Here is a 25580-nt window from a genome sequence, read left to right as displayed (position 1 = left end):
TGGGGTCGGCTTATCATGGCGGATCGGACAGCTCCCAGCTGCCAGCTCCGGCTGGAGTGGGTGTACGGGTACCGGGGTCACCAGTGCCGCAACAACCTGTACTATACAGCCGGCAAGGAGGTGGTCTACTTTGTGGCTGGGGTCGGGGTGGTGTACAACACCCGTGAGCACATCCAAAAATTCTTCTTGGGACACAACGACGACATTATCAGGTAAGGGGTGAACTGGGGCGGCGGGAAAGGGTTGGGTGGAAGGATGGAAGGGTGGGAAGAAGAACGACCAGCTGGGCTTTCCCAGGGTCAGATCAGGGAGCCCCATGAAAGAAAAGATTCTCTCTGGAGCCTCATGGAATTACAGAGGGGCTACTGATCCTGGGGATAGGGGAGAAACAGAGTGTGGGGGGTGGGGGGGGCGGTGCAGGTGGGGAAGGAGAGATCTCTTTTTTCTTTATCCTTCCGGAAGTCTTTTTAATTTCTAAGGAGTTAAGTGTTCTGATGCTTTTTTTGGTGGTTCATTTCTGCTACAAGTGGAAGGACTGGGTACCTTTAAACACTTCTTTCCCTGCTAATTAGGTAAATGGTAGGACCAATAGATTAACCGTGGGTATCATCTTTGGGAGGCCCCTCAGTAGGTTCATCAGCAAGCAAGTGGATTAAAAAAAAAAAGAAAGAAAGAAAAGAAAAAGGAAAGGAAAAAAACACAAAGAAATTTTGCTACAGGTAATTTGGTATCTTCATCTCAGGTGCTCTGGACCTTGGAAATTTCTGCAGTGGGTGGGGAACCTTGTTCTCTAATATTTCACTTTGCCATGTTTTAATGCCCAAAGCATATTTACACACTAAATGGATGCTTCCACAACATCACTAAGGTTATAAAAGGCTGGCAGCTGCTAGACCACAAAATCCTATCAGGCATCCCACAGACATAGTCCAGCACTGACCGCTAGAACTCCATTGGTTGAATAACCATTGTAGGGGCCTTTCCTGTTAAATTGAAGGGGACATATTTTGATTCTTGGCCCTATCCTCTCTCTGGACCAGACACATTTCTCTCCTGCCCTTGTCAGCTTCTTGTGTGGCCAAACAAGGTGTGGTCCAGATGCTGTTCATAGGGAATCCCTTTCCGCCTTTGGCAGTTAAGGAAGATTTCCATGATGTGGGAACCTCTGCTCACAAAGAAATGACTTGCTGAGGATAGACTACAACTGACAGAGATCATATTTTTACCTTCCAAACTTGTGTGTTTCACTGATGCAGAACAACTTCCATCAGAATATTGCCACTTTTACTCTGCCTTTCACAATGAAATAAGCAATTAAATATTGTAACACCAATAGTCCTAATTTTTCATTGGGGTAAATGACTTAAAATATTAGCTCCCCCCTCCTAATATTGTGCTTATATTCCTAAGCTTTTTTTTTTCCCCTCCTGAGACCTAAAGTTGAAAACTTGTTACAGAAGGTAAAATCTTAATGTTTGAAACTACAGGTGTGTGTGTGTGTGTGTGTGTCTGTCTGTCTGTCTGTCTGTCTTTCTGTGTATGTATATACATGTCTTTTTTGAAGATTTTAAGTACTTAGAGCTCTAATGTTCTTGAGATTTGGTGGAACTTAGTAAAACTTTCTTCATGTCACATAAGACAAAATAGCTTTCTCTTTTCCTCCCTGATACGGTAATGGTTGTGACTGAGGCATCCTTACTTAGTTCTGTCCTGCAGATTTTGCCTCTCTAATTGCCAGGCTGATTATTAAAGTCACAGGTGCAAATGATTAACAGTGACTCATGAAAAGGTTAGATGTTTAAAAATTTAAACCCATTATGTTTTTGCTCTATCTTAATGCAGTGCTTTCCATTACTACATCAAAATAAGATGTAGTCCTTTGGGGGAAGGGAGAGAGTGGCAAACAGAAAATTCCCTGGGGTTAAATAGTATTAATGTGACAGTTCAATGAACTACTTGGAGAATTTGAACTCTTAATCCTCATTCTTTCTCTAATAGGGGAAAAATTAAAGGCACCATTGAAACTAAAGGTGGGAAAAGGGTGGAGTTGCAGTAGACTGTTGTTATGATGAGCAGTTGAGCTAGTGGGGCTTCAAGGCTATCAGGCTTGGATGATTACAGAAACACTCAGAATTGAGGGAAAGATGCATGAGTTATTTGTACAACTGGGTTTGTAGGGAGGCTTACTTGATGGAAAAAAAGATAATTTATCTTCTATTTATTAAGGTAATGGTTGTCTCTTTATGCTGATATTGACACAGTAGTAAGCCTGACTACAGAGAAAGGACTTTATTGCTACATTCTCCAGGTTATTTGATTGGGTCTGAGTATGTATAGTTGAGAAGAGTTCCCGAATATCTATGTATGTCTTTGCATGTTGGAATAAGATTAAGTCCAGTGGGTTAAAAAACACAAACCATAGATCATTATATAATTGAGAGCTGTTATTTTGTTTTATCTTATATATATGTAAGTATCTTTTTCTGGTGAAGACAGTGCATAAACCACAATGAACAGTCTTTTATCTTTATGCATTTTTGTATATCTCAGCATACTACTGTTTTTCCACTTGAAATACTGAGTTCATGGAGAGGACTACTGCTAATGTTTTAATGCAAAAATATTTTGGCTTTTTGGAATCATTGCACGAACATTAAAACTTCTGACTCTTAATACATCAAATGAGATAGTGCAAGTAATTGTGCAGTTGGTACTTAGCTTTTACATTAGTTTCAAAGATATATTCCTGCACATACATTTCCTACTGCTCTACTTGTTGTGCATTGTTGCCTAAAATATTAACTAGAAGGCAGCCCAACAAATATTGGTAACAACACACTCCATTTTTGTAAAACAATGTGCTCTCTGAGATCATGATGAACCTTAATAATGATGTAGGATTTGGCAGAGCTCATTAGAGCTCAGCATATGTGTTTTCTTGCTTTGACAGGCTATGTATTTAACTCAGGTTTTTAAAAATGTTGATATGTGAGGCATGATATGATTTATTGGATGTGGAGGCTTGTCATATTCTTTCAATGCAGATAACAGATTAGAGAATGATGCTGTATTTTAGCTCTGATAAGATTGTGATGGGACAAGGAAATGCCGAAAGCAGCATTTACTGCTGGGCTAGCAACAGGATTCAAATCAGGCTTGAAGGCAAGGACAGTAATAGGGACTGGAATAATTACTAACTTGGTTTCGACTTCAGGTAGCAGAACATGACATAGAATGGGAGTAAATGAAAGAAAAGGTCATGAACACATTGGTTCCTGTCACCTGTTTTTCATTTTCACAGTGATTCCGGTTGAGACATTAATGTCCTGACTCTGGATCCTTATATTGCTTCTGGAGAGTTCCCTGTCTCCATTTTCTTCTGCCTTATTTTATGGTTCTCTGTTGCAAGGGAGGTCTATCTGCAGTGCTGTCTTAGGGGAAAAGACACTGATTTTTGACATCACACACAGAACCCACTCTGCCATTTACTTCAGACATTGAATAAGTGGTGCAACCTCTCAGGACCTTCTTTATTTGCAAAATGAGGGTGGCAATAGCTAAACTGCAGAGTCGTTGGAATTATTAGAAACAACATATAGAAAGGGTTTAGTGTGGGGTCTGGCCCTTAGTTGGTTCTCAATAAATGTTCTTAGTAATAGTGGTAGTATTTAATTAAAATAATTGAACATGTACACATCAAAAGCAAAGCAATGATTCTTCATTGCACTCAGGCAGAATTCCAGAGTCCTTTGTTTTCCATTCTCTTGGACCCTAATTTGCTATTATATCTTTATTTTCCATTTAAAAAACCCTCAAGTTGTTTGCTTTCCACTTGGCAATAATATAATTACTCTGTTGTTTCCTACCTCATACAGGAATAATTTATCTTCCTCCTCCCTCAGCCTCTCTCTGTGCAGCCTAGGTCTGCTACCAGTTGGGTGACTATATCATCAGGAAAACAGCTACTCTGTAAAATAGGGCTTACAGGTATTCACTTGAGTTTTTGTGAATATTACATACAAGGTGCCCACTACAGGAGTCCTGTTGTTATCCATATCCTGCAAGGCACCATCTGTTTCCCTCTCACCTTTGCCCGGAGACTTTACCATCCTCAGATGAAGGGATGCAAGTACTCCTGAAGTTTTGTATCTTTTGTGACCAGTGTTGCTGTGTATCTAGTGCCATTCTTTCATTCTGAGTATTTTCATTTGTAAATATATTTGGGGTCCTTGATGTTGAGAATGGATCTTAACATAAGCAGGGCTAACATTTCCTGAGCACCAGACTCAGAGCTAAATGTGCATACAGATTTGTCTCATGCATCCTCTCGGTAACCCTTCGAGGGAGGCAGAGTTGCTAACACCAGCCCACTGGTGGGGCAGCAGAGGCACAGAGTTGAAGTGTCACCCTCTGGCAGACTGGAGAACTCAGATCAGTCTGATTTCCAAAGCCCAATGCTATTGCTTCACTGGTATACAGCTGCTTATTTTTCTTAGTCACTGTGGTTCCTATCACTGTACATGGTCCTAACCAGAACTCAGTAGGCTCTTTCTTTCTTTTTTTTTTTAGTTTTATATGGACACAATAGCTTTATCTTATTTTTATTTATTTATTTATTTTAATGTGGTGCTGGTGATCCAACCCAGTGTCTCACACATTCTAGGCAAGTGCTCTACCACTGAGCCCCAGCCCCAGTCCCTTTTTCTTTTTTTAACTAAAAAAAATGTCAATGGATATTTATTTTATTTATTTATGTGCAGTACTGAGAACTGAACCCAGTGCCTCACACATGCTTGCAAGCACTCTACCACTGAGCTACAACCTCAGCCCAGTAAGCGTGTTCTTAATACCATTTATCATCTGTTTGTGTATAAATCCTGGGCTTTATTTAAGAGTACTTGAAACAGATTGCTAGAGCTCAGTCTAGAAATGGAATCATGTTCAAGTTCACTTTAGAACATCCCCACTTTTGAAACAATGTTTTGAAATAGTGATCTATGGGAGACATTTAATTAAAAATTGTGACATGGATAAAATAGACTAGTGTGGCAAATACACTTGCACTTGTTGGGTTTCAAGAGAGCGGTCTAACAGCCAAGATTGGGCATGGAGTATAGGGAAAGCAGGTTCACATGAAGTCCTGGAGATATGATTTCATTCTTATTTTTTAGTTTCTTGATCAGTTTTAATAGGGGAAGTGTGGAGGTACCTACAAAGAATTAAATTTATATTGGGTTGAGTGCCTACTTTCTACCACACACTTTATGTCATCTCATTGAGATCCACCACTCTGGGATATAGCCTCATTTTTACAGGTATGCCTCTGAGAGGGAAGTAGATTTAAGCAGAGTCACTCAGTGGGATCATCCTAGTATTCATTGGATCTCCCTTTTTCTGTGCGTTGGCAAGAGCATGAAGCAAACACTTTTGATGAAAGCTATGGTTTGCTCATCAATGATCTCATTAGTGTTATTAAGTTATAGTCTATTTGGTTATTTCTGTTAAGATTTACTTATTCTCTAAGTTGGGTGGTTCTTTCTCATTGGTTTATTACATCTAAAATATGCCAGGTGCAGGGGGTGTGGCAGGGAATATGATGAAGTTCCTGCTCCTTGAAGCTTACGTTCTGGTGAGGGAGGCCAGGAGTGCCTTCAGAGGAAAACAGCTTGACTGAATGGTGATAAGTGCTAATATGGAATAATCGTAGAACAGAGTTGGGTTGGGTAGGGGTATGGAAGTGACATTACATAAGGTTTGCAGAGCATCTCTTTAGGGAGGTGGCATTTCAACTGGGACCTGAAAGGCGGGAAGGGGCAGACAGGTGTAGGTATGGTGGCAGAGGAGAGAGTATTGCAAAGGTGTTAAGTGGGAAGGAGCTTGCTGTGCCCTGAATTCTGGAATAGACACCCAAAGAAAGACCAAGGTCATCATAATTCTCATTCAGGTTATTAAAGCCTCATGGGTTTTGGTACCATATGTCCTAGATTTCCCAGGACAGTCACAAATACTCCATTCAGTTATTGTCAAGGGTATACTTTTCCTTGCCACACCATGGATTTCAATTTTTAATTCAGAAATACAAACACATTTTTACTTGAAAAATATAGTTAGTATATAATGGTTCACTGGTTGAAAACATTGCCCTGAACTGTACTACATTATAAGGGATGATATCAGCCCAGTGGTTAGTCAGAGAAGTAGATTTCACTGTGGTGAAACTGTTCTATGGCAGCATCTCCAAGGAGGCCCTCCTACTCGCCTTCAGTCCCCAGGGATGTGGATCAGAACACCTTTGTAATGGAGGTGACATTTTGCTGCCAAAAAAGGAAAAGGAAGCTCTAGGAGGGTTGACTCTTCCTCCAGAAAACCATTCAGATATCCTTCCTTTAGCCAGTGGACTACACCCCTTCAGTGACTGGGCTCCTTTTGTTGATTAACTTTGGGTTTTTCAGGTGTGGATTGGTCAATTTCCAACTGCAAACAGTTCTCAAATATCACTTGTGTCAGGTGCATCTGGGCCCTTGCTAAAATTCAGATGTATGTCAGTAGGTCTGGAGTGAGGTCTCACATATTGCAGTTCTAACCTGCTCTCAGGTCCTGCTGATGTGGCTAATCCACAGAGCACATTTTCAGCAGCAAGATTCCAAGAACTTCTTTGGTATGTTGCAAAGCTCAACAGACCAGTGCTTTTCAACCCAAAAGGTTGCAAGCTGATGAAGTAGACTTGTCTTTTTGTTGTTGAGTTGTAAGAGTTTTTAATTTTGATGATGTCCAATTTGTGTATTTTTTTCCTTGTATTTTTAGTGTCATAACTAGGAAACCAGCACCTAATCCAAGATCAAAAAGACTTACTCCTGCATTTTCTTCTAAGAGCTTTATGGTTTTAGCTTTTACATTTAGTTTGATGATCTGTTTTGAGTTAATGTTTTATATGATATGAGGTAGTGCTCTGATTTCAGACTTTTGCACAAGGTTAATTGTGCTAACATCATTTGTTTAAAAGTTTATTTTTCCCCATGAAATATATTTGGATGCCCACAGTCTTTCAATTCTGCTAGCAGGGTACCCATTTCTCTACACAGAAGATGCTGAATGTTGAGGGACCCAGAAGTGGAAATAACCATTAAAAAGATTCATCTAAAAGTATTAGAAGTCAGAGGCTTTGGTTGCTGCCCTGTATTTGTAAAGATGCTGTAGACCTTATAAAGGACATACAAATTTTATATATTATAAAACAGAACCATTTAAGCCTTTCGGAATCAGTGTAGTATTTAGTAACTGTGACTTAGGGGCCAGAAATTGTGTACACATTTAATTCATGTATTCTCAATACATTTTTTAATTTTGGGTTTTTTTTTAGTTATTGATAGAACTTTATTTTTATTTATGTATATATGGTGCTGAGAAATGAACCCAGTGCCTCACACATGCTAGGTAAGTGCTCTACCACTGAGCTACCACCCCAGCCCCACTCTCAATTCATTTTTAAAAATGAATTTGCAATGCACAAATAAAAGAAAAACAAAAATAGATTTTCAGATTTCGACCTTGCTGTTGGAAGACAGGTCTGTTGAGCCGGCCACTGGTTGTGGTAGTATAGAAAACAGATTTGTGAGAGATGTTGGGCTTTTATCTCTACCTCTTTATTAGTTTGTTTCTTTCTTTCTTCAAGGGGAAGTGGGTATCTGAATGGCTTCTATCATGAAGCTGAAGGATTTGGGGATTTCTCACTAGTTCTCTGCCACTCCTTTCCCATCAGCATAGACAAGAGAGCAACAAGCCAACTCTACCCTCTGGAGATAGAAGAACATCTCTGTACATAAACAGGCTGGTCTGAGTATTATTATAAGACTATTCAGGGGGCTGGGGATGTGGCTCAAGTGGCTCAAGTGGCTCAAGTGGTAGTGCACTCGCCTGGCATGTGTGAGGCACTGGGTTCGATCCTCAGCACCACATAAAAATAAAATAAAGATATTGTATCCACCTAAAAAACTAAAATAATAATAATAATAACAATGATAAATATATAAAAAAAGACTATTCAGGATTATTTTAAGGTTTGAGCCTTCTTTTTTAATTTAAGTTTAATTCCTGTTTAATAATGTCATTAAAACATTCTTCTGTGTTCACTGTGAGTTGATTTTATAGATAATAAGAAAATAAGACCTACGATGGGGCTGAGGTTGTGGCTCAGTTGTAGAGTGCTCACCTAGCATGCATGAGGCACTGGGTTAGATCCTTAGCACCACATAAAAATAAAATAAAGGTATTGTGTCCACCTAAAAAACTGTATGTATGAAATAAGACCTATGAATAATGGATTGTCTTTTAAGTAAGGGATTATCAGTTGCAAGAAATTAAAACTTTTTCAAAGAAGCACAATTAGGGAAAGGATTACAAGGTGCAAGACAATTTTGGACCTCAATTATAGGGAGTATGGCTGCCACTCATACACTGCAGCTAGTCTGTTTCTATTTCTTTCTCTTGCTAGTGTCCCCATGTGTCACAGAGATTCACATACCTGCTTCTCTCTGAATAAAATATTTGCTTTTTTTCTGGCTTTATACTAGCTGCTTAACAATTCATTTTGCACATGACTTACCACCCTTGCTCCCCACCCACCCAATCTGTGTCAGTCCCTATGTCTGTCCAGCTTGGTCCTACAAAACCAACTGAACCAGTCTTATGAGTCCTGACTCCAAATTCTCAGGAAGGACAATCTAATTGACCTAGGATGGGTCATTGTGTATACCCAGTGACATCACTTGTTGCCTGGAGGGTGAGACCGTGTTACAGAGGGTTTCCCCTTTAAGGAAAATCATCTAATAAGGGCTATGGACTGAGGAGAAGTGAATGGCATCTGTACTGTAGAAGCTGGCCTAGAAGAAGAAGCAAATCAGTTTTGATTCATTAGAAACAAGGCTGGAGATGAGAAGTACTGAATTGAGGACAAGGAAAGGAATATCAACAGGGTTAAAATTTACAATATGGGTGATCTGCTGTGTAATGGAATTTTCATTTCTCAAAAGAGGCCACACCAGGTATCTCTGGGGAGTGCTGGCTCATCCCTGCACATGACATTTGGGCTGCCTGAAATGACCTCTCATTTCTCTGCTTGCAGAGTCTTTTCCTTTCTTCAACCTCAAAGCCAGTGTCGTCTCTCCCTGAGGTTTTATCTGACAGCTCCAGACTATTTTAGGCCATTTTTCCTTTGTGTGTCTAGACCACTATGCAGAAGCCTCCCTTAAAGACTCATTCCATCATGCTGTATTTGTTGACTTACTGCCTCTCCACCTGCTTGAATTCCATGTTGGAATCCCTATACCTAGAACCTTGTTCATGGGCATACTCAGTACATAATATATTTTTATGTGTTCTTTGTCCTTCATATTGGCTCGAAGGATCAAGGTGTGAAATAGGGGTGAGATTTTATATATACTTTGTGAGAAGAAAATCCTGAAAATATTCTGAGCTGGCACTGAGAAGCAGGCTTCAGATTTTTTTTAAAGAAATATTTGGATGACAGTAATGACCAATTCCTCTGGTGCTTTTAAATCTGACAGCAAATTCCACCTGACTTCCTTCTGCTGATCTACTGGTCTGAATGGAAAATATAGCTATTGAGGAGACATTGTTTTCTCTTGAAATGTGGTCATGGACTTTACAAGGAATGAAACATTCCTTTTAAATTACTTGATTTTTTAACTGTATTATAAGGACAATATTGATTTGCATCCCTTCTGATTTAGCAAACATATGCTCTTTTGAAGTAACTTGAAAAAATGATGGAATGTTTATAAGAGGGTAATGAAATCTAGGTGTGTACAGAGATTGTAATATAGCACTTGCCAGCTCTAAATAAGTTTAAGTCTTTCCTAGCCCAGAAGAGTTTCTCCCAAAGATATAGAAGGAGTTCTAGGGCAGAAATTTAGGGGACTGCAGAACATCACTTTTGCAAAATAAAGAACAGTTTGACAAATGAGTAGAAAGGGAATAGAGGAAGAAGAAGGTAACATCAGGAGGCAATGTCTTGTACAGAGGTCCCGGAACTTATAGGAGCAGGGTACCCCAAGGGAAGAGAGAGTACTCTAGCTCAGCACTGCTAGAGTGAAGGTTGGGAGATGAACTGCATTAGGTGATATAGACTAGATCACTAAGGGATTTATTTACAGCTCATTCCACAAGTTGTGGGGACCAGTGAAGGGACTTAAAAGGGCAAGACAAGGCCAGTTAACATTTTAGGAAGATCATAAAATGTGGGAGACTTTTACTTTATTAAAAGTCTTTTATGATTTTTCTTTTCTTTTATTATTCTTTCCAATTCTTTCTTCCTTCAATACTAACTTCTCTGAAGAGGGAGCATGGTATTGTGCATGGGGATTGGGTTCCGTGGGACCAAACTCTGTTCTGGCTCTGGTTCTAAAACCAGACATGTAACTTCCTGGGCTTTGTTTTCCTCATCTAAAAATGAAGAGACTGAGTCTCTGATTCTGAGATTCTTTTTCCATTTATCCCTTCATTTTCTCATGTCTCATTTATTCTTCAACATGATGAACTGGTTTTTACTTCTGCCAGCCACTGGAATCATTCTTTGGAGTTTCCCAAGTGACCTTGAGTGCTACGTGGGTATCCCACTTAACCTCTTCTACAGTTGACCACCTTCTAATCAGTACCCTTCTGTTTTTTGCCCTGTTGTTGTGGCCCTGATGTTTTCTCTTACTGCCTGACAGCCTTTGTCTATCTCTTCTCCCCAAGTCCACCTCTTATGTACAGGGACTCTCCAACACCACTTATCAGATTTTTCTGCCAAAAAATTTATGACTTTAAACTAATCATGAGAAATAGGCCAAAGCAAATTGAGGGACATTTTACAACATATCTGGCCTATCATTTATCCTTTGCAAAAATAATTTCATCCTCATTAAAAAAAAAAGACAAAAGCAGAATGAGTGTCCAAATTCAAAAAAGTCAAAAAAGATACTACAAATGTCCCATGTGCTTTGTCTTGGGGTGGAAAGGAGTTTATAAAGGACAGTATTGGGATACCAGGTGAATGTGAATGTGGGACCATATATTAAGAAACCTTGGCTTAGAGGAACAAAAATGCTTTACAACAAAGGTTTTTATGAGTGCATATGTATTCCCAAAACTGTGTGAGGTACTGGGGAATCCAAAAGTGAGCAATATTACCTCAAGAGACATATAACCACAAGGACAATACTCAACATAACTGTGCAGCTGGATATTGACTGTATGGAAGTTAGTTGGCCCAGGTATGTGAGAACCTTAGGACATGGGCCTAACCCATTCTTGGGAAGGGTGGAAGTCAGAGAGGGCTTTCTAGAAGAAAGAGTATCATTAGGGTTAGGTTGTGGACTAGCCACTCTGGCTGCAGTATAGACAATAGGTTAGAGGAGAGAAGCTCTAGGGGCACTTGAAGTAGCACAGGGGTAAGATAATTTTGACAGTATTCAAGGCAAAATAACTAATATATTATGAAGATTCTAGATTCCTGATGACTGATTAGATACAGCCAGAGAGAGTGGGAGGGCAGAAAGAAGAGAGGGAGAAGGTAATCGTCAAGGTTGTGACATGAGCAGCTGGAGGGATGATGGTTCTCACTCACTAAAATAGAATGAGGAGTAGGTGCAAGGCCAGGGGAAACTGAGTTCCGCTTTATACATATAATCATGAGCTGAATAGTGACATTGTGGTCAAGGAGAGACCTCATAAACGACAGTGATCTCATCAGATTCATAATGGAGCTGAAGAACTCCTAATGCCCAGTGATGTCACAGCTGTCATAATGTGGTGCACCCGCTCACCTGTGTTGATAGTGAAACTAGTAAAGCAAACCTACTGAGCCGCTGATCATATAAAAGTATAGCACATATGATTACATACGGTACCTAATAATTGATAACAATAATAAATGGCTGTGTTATTGGTTTATGTGTGTCCTGTATTATAATATTTATGTTATTTTAGTGTGTACTCCTAGTTTATAAAAAAAGTCACTGTAAAATGGTATGTCATGTGACACTAGCACCAGCCTTGTCTGTTTCATGTTTACTATATCCTTTGATTGTGTCAATCACATTGAGTGATTGACCTGCGTCACCTATGTTTTTGTAAATGATGGTGGCACAGTGACAAAATTGCTTAACAGTGCAGCTCTCAGAATGTATCCAAGTTGTTAAAGGGATACAAGACTGTATTTACATTTGAGTCTGTGATATATGCTAGAAGTGACTAGGTGGGTCAGGAGAGAGCCACAGGAGTTGTAGTATATGTGTAGGAGTGGATAAGATGTCCCAGGGAATGCAGGGAGGAAAGAGATTAAGTCAGGGTCAGGACTTCCAGGAAGATTGATATTAGAGACTGGAAGAGAAAGAGGTACCTGTGAAAGATGGTAATGAAAATAAACCAAGAGAATGGAGAGCTCTAGAAACCAAGATCAGGGAGGATATCAGGGAGGATGTCAAGGAGGAGACTCGACTGGATCAATAGAATAGAATCAGGTATCTCCGGGAAAGGGCCCAGTGGATTTTGCATTGAGGAGGTTATTAATAAATTGCTTTTACTACCAAACACTGGAAATATTATTTTTCTGTGGATTGTACTTTTATCTGGGTTTTAAACTTTCTGTTATAGCAGGGTCATTTCCTTTTAGTTTTCTTGTTACATCTCCTTTATATATTTTGCTCATGCTCCAGTGATTTTTATGCTGCAGTGGTAGCAAGCAGCATCACAGCTTAATGACTTCTATTGCTAGCAGACTTGCTCCTCTTCTTCTTTTATTTTTCCATCTTCTTCTTTTCTGACAATAAGAGATATTGTTATAGACATTGCTTCTTGCCTTGCAGGTCTATTTCTCTGCTAGTAGACATGAACACAATCACTTTGGCCAGACCACGTCTATCTATGTGAGAGCCTGGCCTACTGACAATGAATTCCTAAGTCATCCTTCTTGCCTTGAGTAAAACTCAGTTTCTAGTTTATATGATAAAAATATCATGGAAGAGGGATAGATTCTAGAATGTTTTACAATTATTTTCTTCCCCTATGTCACTTGAATTTTTAAGTAATCTATAGAAGTGAAAAGATAATTAAATAAACATGTGTTTAGTGTTCATTGTGTCAATGACAGTGTGCATGCCCCAGTGACTGCTGTCCAAGCAGGATGCCTGAGTCCTCCCTCCCACTCTCACCTCTCTTGTCCAGTCAGCTCCCAGTCAGTTGATCTTGTCTCCATCTTACTGCTTCTGTCTAGTTCACGACCTCTCAGCTTTTGTCTGAACAGTTACAGGAGCCTCCTAACTGGTTTTCTTGCCTCCATTATCACTCTTCTAGTCCATCCTTTGCCTGGCTAAACTTTAAAAAATTACAGATTTAAGAGCCCACTCCTAAAGATTCTGATTCAGTAGATCTGAAGGCGAAGCCCCCAAATCTGTATTTTAAAAAATCTCCCAATAGAAATATAGATAAAGGAGTATATAAATGAATATATATACATGTGCCCACACATACATACACACACACACACACAAAGATCCACACATATATTTCATTGTTCTGTCAATTTGTTGATCATGAGGCAGTGACACATCAGTAGCAGGAATACACCTAACACTGTTTCTAAATACTATTCCCCACAAAAAGACCAGAACTCCTTGGAGAAAACCTGCCTCTAGAGCTGGGGCAGGGAAAGCACAAGTTATATTTGGAATATTGTCTTATGTTAGAAAGTGTAAGAATACTCAAAGAATAAAGGGAGACGTTAAAATGATATAAGAGTCAGCTTGTAGGAATTTCCACTGGCCACATCTGGGATTATTTAGGCATGAAATATAATTCACTGAATAAAATAAAAACCCATGCATCCACAGTGATATAAATAACTCAGTGGGGAGAAGGGAAGCTCTTCCTAGAGTCAAAAGTTAGTTATTAAGTTTGGATGAAAGATGGAGGTAGAAAAATCAGCAGATGCTTTAATTGGTGGTGAGAGTTTGTTGAGAACTATGTTATTTACATTGTACTTCACCACAAGATGCTTATTGATTCCAAAGGACAAACCATAACCACCGTGGGGAAACCTGTCCAGCTTAACCAAATTCTATATTAACATTCACAATAATGGGACAAACCAATTCATTAAAAAAAAAAATGTGTCTCTAGATGGTCTTAGTTGGTTCAAAACCCCTGTAGCATGCTAGCCCTAGGGTCAGTCCTCTACAGCACAGGTCTAATCTGTCCCTGTCTTGTTTAGACTCCTGCTGACTCTAGTGCTTCTGGAATCAGTCCCACCTGCCTTTTTGTTATTATTTCCTAGCACAGTTCCTTCTCCTGTCCTTCCCCACTTTTGCTCCTGTCACGCTCTACTCCTTGCAGTGACTCAAATGAGCTCCCTCTCCCCATGTCGCTGCATATGGCCCTGCTGCTTAGAATGCCTTCCCAGGTCGCTTTGTGAGGCAGATTCATGGACTCCAAGAGACATTGCTAGTGCCACCATCTCTGTGAAACCCTCCTAGACTTCTTGAGGCAGAATCAACGTCTCTGTCCTCTCTATCGCCACAGCATTTTCCATATACCTCTTAGAGCACTTTTCAAATTATGCTGTAACTTTCCACTTGTGTGCCTCCCCACTCCAGTGTGCGGCCACTGGCCCCTCTGTGACTGCAGATGCTTCAGATGGTGAGAAAAACTTGGGCTTGAGGGCCTGTTGGAGCTAGGCTGGAGTCTGATGCTACCACTTAAGAGTTGTTCCCTACACAGCCTCAGGTTTTCCCTCTAGACCTCCTGGTTGGTTATTATGAAATCAACTAAATAAAGCATGTAAGGAGCTTTGTGAAGCGAGTCAGAGAATGACATGAAAGAGGAATAAACCCCTCTAGGCCCTGAGTAAGGCTTTTTATGCATGTACATACATATGCATGCATATATTTTATACACATACATTTTCCCCTGTAGTCCTGCAAAAATTCAGAGATACAGTCATTTAGCTAGTAACTGACAGGCCCAACTTTAAACCACTTCTGTCTGACTCCAAAGCCATGTTCATTTTATTATGTGGAGATACATAAGCCAGGAGGGCGGGACAGAGAGAACCACAATTACCTTAAATCAGGAGCCCTTTGAGAAAAATGTTAGGCTGGAGACATATGTTCCAGATGTTTTTGATTTTACCTTTCTCAGTAAAATAATTTTGAGAATCTCCCAACATTTTATTATTTGTGTTTATAAAATATATACTTGTACTACTGCACTAACATGTTTAGAATGTGTAAAATAGCAATTTACATACAAATAACATTCTTCTTACGACCTCCCCCCTCAGTCATTTTGTACATCGTATTTAAAAACCCACTGTACTGGAGAAAAAAATGTAAGTTTGACTAGAGGGGTTTTGGAAGCCCATTCTGGAACCTGTTCTGGCATGGGCTGGTAGGGGAAAGCATTACAGGTAGAGGTCATGGTTTGATTGAAGACATTATATTGCACAGCTTGGGGTTTGTGCGCTGAACAATGAATGATTGGGCCAGAGGAGAATACTGCGTGTAAATCTGGGTAGTAATGGTAGTAATTCTAAGAATGCCACACTGAGCTGGCGGCCTTCTGTGCTAGAGGGCGTGCATTATATTATCAGTCTATGGTGAGGGACCCATGATTGCTGAAGATAGCTCAGAAGAAAACAAGAGCCAGCTGAGTACTCAAGTCTAGGGAGAAAGGGAAATAAACTCATGGTAATATCCTTTGGTGATAAAGTGACACTGAGGGATAAATTTTGGGAAATGTGTACGTAATTTTCTAATATCTGGATAGAATAAAAATCTAGTTGCAGAGGGGAGCCATTAAAGCTTGGAAATAAGCCAGTGACTATGATTGATCTGTTTTGGGGAATGTAGAAGTATATTAAAAAAAGTTGCATACATGTGGGAATGAGGTGGTCATCAGGATCAGACACAGTGGACAGAGGCAAAGGAAGCCTTGATGGTATGGAGAAGGGAGAGCAAGGGAGGAGGCAAATGTGTGTCAGGGCTATGAAGACAGTGGTCCTCAGGGGAGAGGGAGCAGGGAGAGAAGTCGGTTCTGGCGTAGGAAGATGGTTGCCTATGTGAGCATGAGATGCCTGTTGAAAATTTGACTTTGGAAATTGGAAGTGCCCAGTAGAAACTCTGCGTGTTCCTTTAGTCAAAAAATATTTTCTGAGTGCTTTTCCAGATGCCAGTCACTGTGTACTAGTAAAAGGATGGGGTTGCATGTGTATGACACCACACACACACACACACACACACACACACACAGCCTTCCCTGGAGGCAGTCCCAGTGAAGGAATGAGGGGAACAAGGCCATGTGAGGATGGAGAGGAGGGGTGCCTGCCTGCACAGGGGGTCTGGGAGGACCTCATGAGAAGAGAAATGCCAGAGGAGATTCTCAAGGTAAGGTAAGAGGGATTCTCCAGGTAAATGAGTTAGGATGGTTCCCCTATTTCTGACTCTAGTGTGGGTTAGTGGTGCTGGTTTTGGTGAGGCAAAGAGGGTTATAAGAACAATGAATTCGATTTTGAAGTCAGTTGGTCTTGAGGCAAGCCAATCTGTTATAGACAATTTGCCAAGAAGAGAGAGACCAACAGTCTTCACTACAGATTTGACCTTTAGGGAAGAGTGGTTGGATGAAGATCCAGATGAGATAGTCTTTGTATGAAGGGTGATCAGAGGAATGAAGGTGACATGCATCTTACAGTTATTGTTGAGTGCCATCCAGGAGACCCTTCTGCCAGTTGCCACATGTGTGAGGTCAAAGGAAAGCACCAGAAGTCAAAAGGGATGAGGGCTTAGGCTAGAACCCTGGGGTAACTCTGACCTTCAAGTAGTGAGATGAAAGGGGACACCAAGGACCTGAGAAGGATCAGAAAGACAGGAACAGCTGGACAAGTTCAGGGTCTTAGAAGCCAAGGAGAGAACAAACATCTCTCCATATCTGTGGGCTGGTGGTGGAGAGGTTAACAGTTGAGCTTTGCAAGATGGACCAGGAGTGGGACTCATAAGAAGTCAAGCGAAGAGCGTTTTCAAGTGATTTCGTTTACGTGCTGTGGGGCAGAATCTAGATTGCTAGAACAATGAGTAAGAATGAAAATGTGGAGGAAACAGGAGTGTGTAGCCTAATTAAGACTGCGTTCCCACATATGGGGGCAAGGCACTTCCTGGTATCTGGTAGATCTGAGTCGTCTTGCTCATAAGTACCTATTCTGAGATATTGAGCACCCCCAAGATGCCATCTGTTTCAGTAGGGAGTATTTGAATGAAGGAGCAAGTTGACCATCAACTCTATCCCTTCTTCCCAAAGCGATCTCTTTTTTGCCAAGAGGGCAAATCTGCTTTAATGGAGCAACAAATCAGAGATTTGAAAATCTCTTGTTTCCCTGGAACACAGGGTTGTGGTTTTAAACTGATTATTATTATTTCTTTTTGAGACTTAACACAACATTTTATTTAAGTGTTTTAACAAACTAAATAAAGAAGAGGGAAAACAAGTTTGTTTTTATTCATTCTTGGAGTATACCAAACTACCTAAAGAGTGAATTATCAGTTTGAATTTTACATAATTCAGAGCTTTAATTTTCTGCACTAGGGCAGCTTTTTTCTTCAAGTGATATTTTTTGTTGTTGTGATATAGATGGAAAATGATTGATCTGTTTAGAAGAATATCTAATTCCATGTGTGTCCTAGTTTCATCTGAATGTCGCTCAAATCTCAGAAGCTAATTTAGCAGCATTCTCCTTCTGGGTGCTACCAAAAAAAAAAAAAAAAGAAAAAGAAAGAAATAAATCAAATTTCTAGCAATAAATCAATGAAAATATTGAGCAGTCTCATGCCAGGAGTGATCACCAGAGGGGGCAAATCAGGCAGCCACTCCAGAGACATCCCAGAAGTGGCTGTGGAGGTACTGGATGTGTTATGGGATGTCTGAGTCGCCCTCCCCATGCCCTGATGCATCCCTTCAGAGACTGCAGAGTGAGCACTGCGATTTCCTACAGCCTTGACTCATTTGAAGTGAACACAAATCCTCATTTGACCTTTTCCCTTAAGTGTTCACAGGAATTTTAACTATAGGGCTTCAAAAAAGATTTCATTAAATGTTGAGGAGATATGTAACATTTTGACCAATATGTCTAGAGTATAAAAATAATTAATTAAAGGATTTTATTTTATTTATTTATTTTTGGTGATGTAGTCCTTTTATTCTGTTTTTAAAATGTGTTATAGTTGGTTATACATGACAGTAGAATGCGTTTTGACACATCATATAAATGGATTATAGCTTCTCATTCTTCTGGTTGTACATGTTGTAGAATCATACTGGTCGTGTAATCATATATGCACATAGGTAATAATGTCCGATTTACTCTACTATCCTTACTCCCCCCGCTCCTTTCACTCCCCTCTGTCTAATCCAAAGTACTTCTGTTCTTCCCTAGTCTGCACCCCCTTATTGTGAATTAGATCTGCACAGAATCCAGTTCAGTGATTTTCCAAATCACCAAATGTTATCATTATGCTGGTGGGTAAAATATTTTATTTATTTTCATATTTAGACCACAGTGTATGGTGACAGACCATGTTACCTTTTCAACCTCAAGGAAAGCAAATCTATCAAAAGGTCCCATTATTTTCATGCCAGCTATGCTTTCTGGATAATAAGGTAAAAGGTCTGCTGCACTGATGTTCTGGCAAATGATAATGGGGAAACAAGAAAATATACTATAATAGGACAAGATCTCAGAATAGTGGAGATTACTTATGAGATCTTTAAACTTTATTATTATTATTTCTTTTATTTAGATTAGCCTTATTCAATGGATTCAAAAACCTTCTACAGAAACACAATAAATGGTTGTGAAATTACTGAAAACAAAATCATTAACTACCCATTCTGCTATACTCTTACTTGTCACTAGACCAGAAGAAAATAGTATGTGTGTCTGAAGCCACATAAAGCATGAATTTAAGCCAGAATGTAGCTCCACGGTAGAGTACTTGTTGGTGTGTGTGACATCCTGGGTTCAATTCCCAGCACTGGGGGGAAAAAAGACTACATAAAGAGTGAAATTAATTCTCACTTTAGGCTCAAATGGCAATATAAAGTGGCCATTGTAGGGGGAATTAGAACCTTAAGTAAATTTATTTTGGGCTTTTTGTCTAACTTAAGTCTTAAGAAAAAAATTACTAATTAGAATGACTGATTTATGGTATGTTCTTTTTCCTTTAAGATATGTGAAATTAAGAAAAAAAACCCTTGGGATGTATATGAAAATATGTTAAACAGCTTTTGTTTCTATGAATGTACTCATCTTAATATTCTTTATTTTAACTGTGTTGTAGAAATTTATCTAAGAGTATTACTTCACATTAACATTTAGACCACAAAATTGAATCACTATTACTCATTCTAATTTTGTGCCTGGTTAAATTTAGAGATTTATAAATTTCCACTTTAATACATACATGGTCCTCCAGTCATTTTGGAGAAAATGTGTTTCTTTCAGGGCAGTTTATTGCAAAAATTATAAAGCGTAAAGTTGTTTATTGATTTTTGGCAAGCCACCAAAAAGAAATTATAGCAATCTGACAGAAAACCCAGGAGAAATAAACAGTAAGATAACAGAGGAAATTATCAAAACTATGATTATATGGTGTCAAAGAAAAATTCATTGCACTTCATTTCCTTTTCACTCATATTTGCCTAGTCCTTTTGGTGGGCATAATTTTTATGATTTTTAGTTGAAGTTTTAAGCTACAGATCACAGACATTATTAAAAAGAATCTTTTAAGAAGTGACCTGGATTAGGAGAATAAGGAAACTGACTTCTGTTTTTCTTCTTCTGGCTAAAAGCCAGAATCAGTCTGTTCAGTGTTATCATCACTGAGGGCCTGGTGTAGGGAAGACACTCAGCCTGAATCGACTCAGAGGCCACGTTTACCTGTACTTGGCTATTGGAAGGACTCCTGGACTTCTAATTTGTCAGCTCAGTCTTTGTTTTATGTCTAAGCATTCCTATTGATGGACATTTATTTGTATTATTGACCATTACAGATACTGTATTGAACATCCTTATTGTATATGCTTTTTAGAGTACATGCATGTTTCTATAGCAGATATTTCTAGAAGTAGAATGTCTAAAGAATGTGGATGTTTTATGTTGTGATAGGTACCAACAGACTGCCTTCCAAAAGAGATGTACAGTGTACATGTAGGAGAGGGATGTTTCTCCACAGTTTCTGCACCTTATATCAGATTAATTTTAACTCCCCTGTTGTCAGAAGGAGTATAGACATTTTAGAATTTAAGAAAGCAAAGCATTTATTGGCAAAAGTAAACATAAAGATTCTTTTTTCTTTGGTTCCTTTAATGGGGATGTCTATATTTATCTATGTGAAGACTCACAGAAATAGATCCTATTAAAATATTAAATACAAATATCTTTGATGATTTCACATGTGATGGTTTAATGGCTATCATAATATAAACAGGAATCATTTTGTGACATTTTCTGTGCAATGGTTCTATTAATATGTATTGTTGATGCAGACAGAAGATAAAATCAACATTTTGGATGTGTGCTTTACTGATTAATAATATATTATCATATGCTAAGCGCTTTGTTGAGCAATTTGATTATTATCTTCTTTAATCCTCACAAAATGTCCTTGAGGTAGATGCTGTTATTCTCCTATTACTAAAGAAGAAATTGAGGCCCAGAAAAGTAATTTGCCCAAAGACAACCAGCTAATAACTGTCAAGCTGGGTTTAAACTCAGACCTCAAATGAGATGAATAGATATTTCTCAACATAAGAAGTACAGATGACCAATGAATATATGAAAAAAAAAATGCTCAGCATCATGCCTATCAGGGAAACACAAGTAAAATTACATTGTGATTTCATCTTACCCCAGTCAGAATGGCTATCATCAAAACAAACAAACAAACATAAATGCTGGTGAGGATCTGGGGAAAAAAGAACCTTTATACACTGTTGGTGGAAAATATGAATTAGTACAGCCATCATGGAAAACAGTAAGGTGGTTCCTCAAAAAGCTAAAACTATGATCCCACTGTACCACCTGAAGGAATCAAAGTTAGCATACAATAGAGTACTTGCATACCCATATTTACTGTGGCACTATTCACGATGGCCAAGTTATAGGATCAGCCTAGATAGTCATCAGTGGATGAATGGAAAAAGAAAATGTGACATATATACACAACAGAGTATTGTTCAACCATAAAGAAGGATGAAATCCTGTTATTTGCAGGAAAATGGATGGTAGAGATCATCATGTTAAGCAAAGTAAGCCTCAAAAAGACAAATAGTGCTTGTTTTCCCTTGTAGTGGAATCTATAAGGGAAAATAAGACACCCGAAAGTAGAAGAGGATCTATTGGGGGTAGTAAATCAAGGGGAAGGCTGAGGAGGACAATAAAAAAAAAGTAGGGAAAGTGGATACATTCGAACCATATATGCATGTTTGGGAATGTTACAATGAAACTCATTAATTTGTACAATTAAATATGCTAATAATGATAATAATAATAAATGAAACCAGTCCTCTTTTACCCCAGACTCTAGTTCCTAACTTGCCTAATTGCCTGGCCTATTGTTGTCACTCAGTTACTGTCATCTGGTGGTGAGAATCAAGGATATTTTCCAAGGAAAAATAATGATAATCTAATATGAATACCCATTAAAGCTTATCCATTCATTTATCTTCCTATTGAAAACACTAAGTCTCTTCTAAGAATTTCTGCTTGGTGTTGGGACCAGATCAACATTTTTTTCTTTGTGGTTGAGCTGAAAGCAGAGGTAACAGTCCCCATCACCTATTCCTCGAACAAAGGGAGATCAGTTCCTTCGTGTGGAAAAGACGTAAGTTATGACAGAAACATTGTGTGCTTCAGCACTGAGCAAGGTCCTGCCGGGCGAGCTCCAGACTGCCCATAGTTCACTGCTTAACATGTTCCCTTACCTTGGCTGTCCAGATCCTCTAGTGTGGCTTTTGGATGTGGCTTGGAAGAATACAGGTTACCTTGCAGACTGGTAATCTTCAACTCCTGGAACTCAACTGAACTTTGAGACTGGAATGGCTGACCTGGAAGTCTGCTATTAAGAAGGCCACTTAGCAGCCTGTCCCACTGTAGGGTACTCCTCCTCTGAGAAGCTACAAGGAGTTGGTGAGAGCAGTTAGCTGTTGGCATTACCATTAGTTCAGCTTTTTTTGGGTGACTTAAGATTTTTGGTTCAGATTAACAGGATCTCAAGGAAACAAGGGAATTTGGTTTATGTCACTGGAAAGTTCTAGATTTGTAAAACCTACAGAGCTTAAAGGGACTAAACTCTCCTGTCATGGCTGTGTTTGTTCCTCTCTGGTCGTTGACCTTATTCTTATATTTATTTGTTCTTTCTAGATATATATGACAGTATATTTTGAGTATATCTTGACATATTACACATACATAGAGTAAATATAATTTGTTCCAATTAGGGTAACTGGAGAATATCATGCTGTGAAATAAGCCAGTCTTAAACAAAAAACAAAGGCCTTATTCTTTTCTTCTGCTGGCAGATTTCTTTCAAGCTCTGGGGGTGAGCAGGATGGTGGTAACATGTCATGGATAGTTTCTGGTTTCCAGCCTCCCTGCTGGATACCTTAAAGGAACCTGGGAGCTTTTCCAATACCAGCTCTTAAATTCAGGGACGGACACTCTGATTGGCCCTCATGGGGCATGTGACCATCCTTTGGCCATATGACGGTAAGAATGAGTATCACGGATGTCTTGCCATGTGCAAGGAATTGCAACCAAAGACCTCCCAGTTCCCATGAGATTAGGAAAGCTTAATTCTTATGAAAAGGGAGAAGAGTTATTACTAAAAGGGGAAAGAAATGTTGGGTTTACTAAAATAACATGCATTTCAAAGTTCAAAGTTGTAGTCACAAGAAAGTCTGGAAAGTGATAGGGCGTGGAGCTTGAAGTATCATTTAGAGAACAGATGAGTCAAGGAAGAGTAGATTCCTATTTCCTATTCCTTTGGCAAATATGAAACTTCCTGTTGGATTACTGATGTGGAGGACAGAGATCACTTCCTTGGTTTGATTTCTAGAAACATGACTATATAAGGGAGTTTAGGCAGAAGCTTCTTCTTACCTTGGGGGACTCTAACAAGAGTATAGAGAAAGTGGAAGCTTCTGAGCAGAAGATTCCCAATGAACTTCAGTTATTTGACGTATAACACAAGGAACAGGCAATTAAGTTAGAGCTTCCACTTGCAGAAAAAGAAAAAGAATGTTATGTTTAAAGAAAGAGAAACTCACAGAAGGAAGGACAAATGCTATGCATCACAAAGTGACATGCCCCTCCCTTCTGACCCCATATCTTTATTAAACTTTAGATCTGTTCTAAATCATGGGTTATTTTGTGGATTTATGTATAAAATGAATTTGCAATTCAGACAGAGCATGTTTTTCCATGTTGGCACACAGCAAGGTAAAACTTTTCTTTATTGATTGTACCTAGTTTATTATGCAAAATATTGGTGCCCTTTATTGTTAATTTCTGACTAATAAATGTCTTCAGTTTGCTTTCTGAAAACACAGGCAGTAAGAGAACATTAAAAACAGGATAAGAATTTTGTAATCCATTTGCAAAAAAAGGGCAATGGACTTCTGGGTTTCATAATGATACCTGGAATGCTTTCAAGGCCTGTATTTTAAATGTTTAGTGATTTTGAAGATAAACTTGAACATCCTCTGTTTGTAACCTGGACTTCCAAAATAGTCTTCCTTCTTCCCCATCTTAAGAATGAGTTCACTCTAGGGCATCATTTTCAGCGTGTCTAGCAACCCAGTGTTTTTCATTACACTGTGTTTAAATTACACACTCTTATTAGATTTGTTGGGAACCTCACAGAATCTCAGTTCTGCATTTTTACAAAAGTTGCTTTTTTGTTCCTACTAAAATACTATATTTCTCATAATATGTTTTTTTTTCTCATGAAGCAAAATTTTGAAAACAAGACCTGAAAGGAAAAAAAAATGAGTACATCCACAAGAAATTAATTAAAAAAAAAAAACTATGGTAAATGGCAGAAAGATCAGTAGAGTACAGGGAAGGAAGCTGGGGTGGGAACAGGGGAGGGATAGGAGAGGACCTGGGGACTGACTCAGTTAGAACAAGATATAGTCCATGCTTTTATAATTATGTCAAAATGGATTCTACTGTCATATATAACTAAAAATAACCAATAAAAATAAATAAATTTAAAAATCCACACTTGGACACCAATTATATGTTTATATTTTTATAAGCTTAAATTGAAGTATGACATATATGTATAAAAGCACACGAATTGTCAAATGTTTGCACAAATTGATGAAATTTAACAAAGCAAATATACCCATATAGTCACCAGTTGGACCAAGAAATAGAACACTACTCTGACCCAGAATCTCTTACCTACCACCTACCAGTTGTTTCCCCCTCTTGACAATAACTATATGCTGATTCCTCTTAGATAGGTAAGCTTTGCCTGCTATTGAACTTTATGTAAATTGAATCATATAATATATGCTCTTTCATGTGGTGCTTAAATGGATCAACATTTTGTCCATGAGATTCAGGCATACTGTTGCATATAGCAGTAGTTCATTCTTTTTTATTGCTCTATACTATTCTGTTATATGAATATAATTTATTGTGTTTATTATTGGGCCTTTAAATTGTTTCTAGTTTGGGGTTACTTCAAATAATGCTTCTCTGAACATTCTTTTTTTTTTTTACCTAGGAAAACATTTTATTTTATTTTTTTTATTGGTTGTTCAAAACATTACAAAGCTCATGATATATCATCTTTCATACATTTGACTCAAGTGGGTTATGAACTCCCATTTTTACCCCAAATACAAATTGCAGAATCACATCGGTTACACACTCACATTTTTACATAATGGCATATTAGTGACTGTTGTATTCTGCTACCTTTCCTATCTCCTACTATCCTCCCTCCCCTCCCCTCCCATCTTTCCTCTCTACCTCATCTGCTGCTGTTCAATTCTCTCCCTTGTTCCCCCCCCCCTTTCCCCTCACAACCTCTTATATGTAATTTTGTGTAACATTGAGGGTCTCCTACCATTTCCATATGATTTCCCTTCTCTCTCCCTTTCTCTCCCCCCACTGGTCTCTGTTTAATGTTAATCTTTTCCTCATGCTCTTCCTCCCTGTTCTGTTCTTAGTTGCTCTCTTTATATCAAAGAAGACATTTGGCATTTGTTTTTTAAGGATTGGCTAGCTTTGCTTAGCATAATCTGCTCTAATGCCATCCATTTCCCTGCAAATTCCATGATTTAGTCATTTTTTAGTGCTGCATAATACTCCATTGTGTATAAATGCCACATTTTTTTAATCCATTCATCTATTGAAGGGCATCTAGGTTGGTTCCACAGTCTAGCTATTGTGAATTGTGCCGCTATGATCATTGATGTGGCAGTATCCCTATAGTACGCTCTTTTAAGATCCTCAGGGAATA

General features: G+C 38.8%; 1 protein-coding gene across 5 annotated transcripts in view; it reads left to right on the top strand.

Moving 5' to 3' along the window:
• Nucleotides 1–6: 6 nt before the first annotated feature.
• Eml6 (EMAP like 6) overlaps nt 7–25580 on the top strand; it is a 243002-nt gene continuing 217428 nt past the window's right edge. For all 5 annotated transcript variants that reach the window (XR_007348069.1, XM_015479665.2, XM_048804336.1 and 2 more), the window contains exon 1: nt 7–212. Coding sequence is in view for 4 of the 5 variants with exons in the window: in XM_015479665.2 (XP_015335151.1) it covers nt 16–212 (197 nt within the window). In the remaining variant the exon portion in view is untranslated. The remainder of the gene's footprint in view (nt 213–25580) is intronic.

This window comes from Marmota marmota, unplaced genomic scaffold (genome assembly GCF_001458135.2).
Source record: "Marmota marmota marmota unplaced genomic scaffold, marMar, whole genome shotgun sequence".
NCBI classification, from domain to species: Eukaryota; Metazoa; Chordata; class Mammalia; order Rodentia; family Sciuridae; genus Marmota; species Marmota marmota.
Note: the sequence above shows the minus strand (reverse complement) of the source record. Positions and strands in the feature narration are given on the sequence as shown.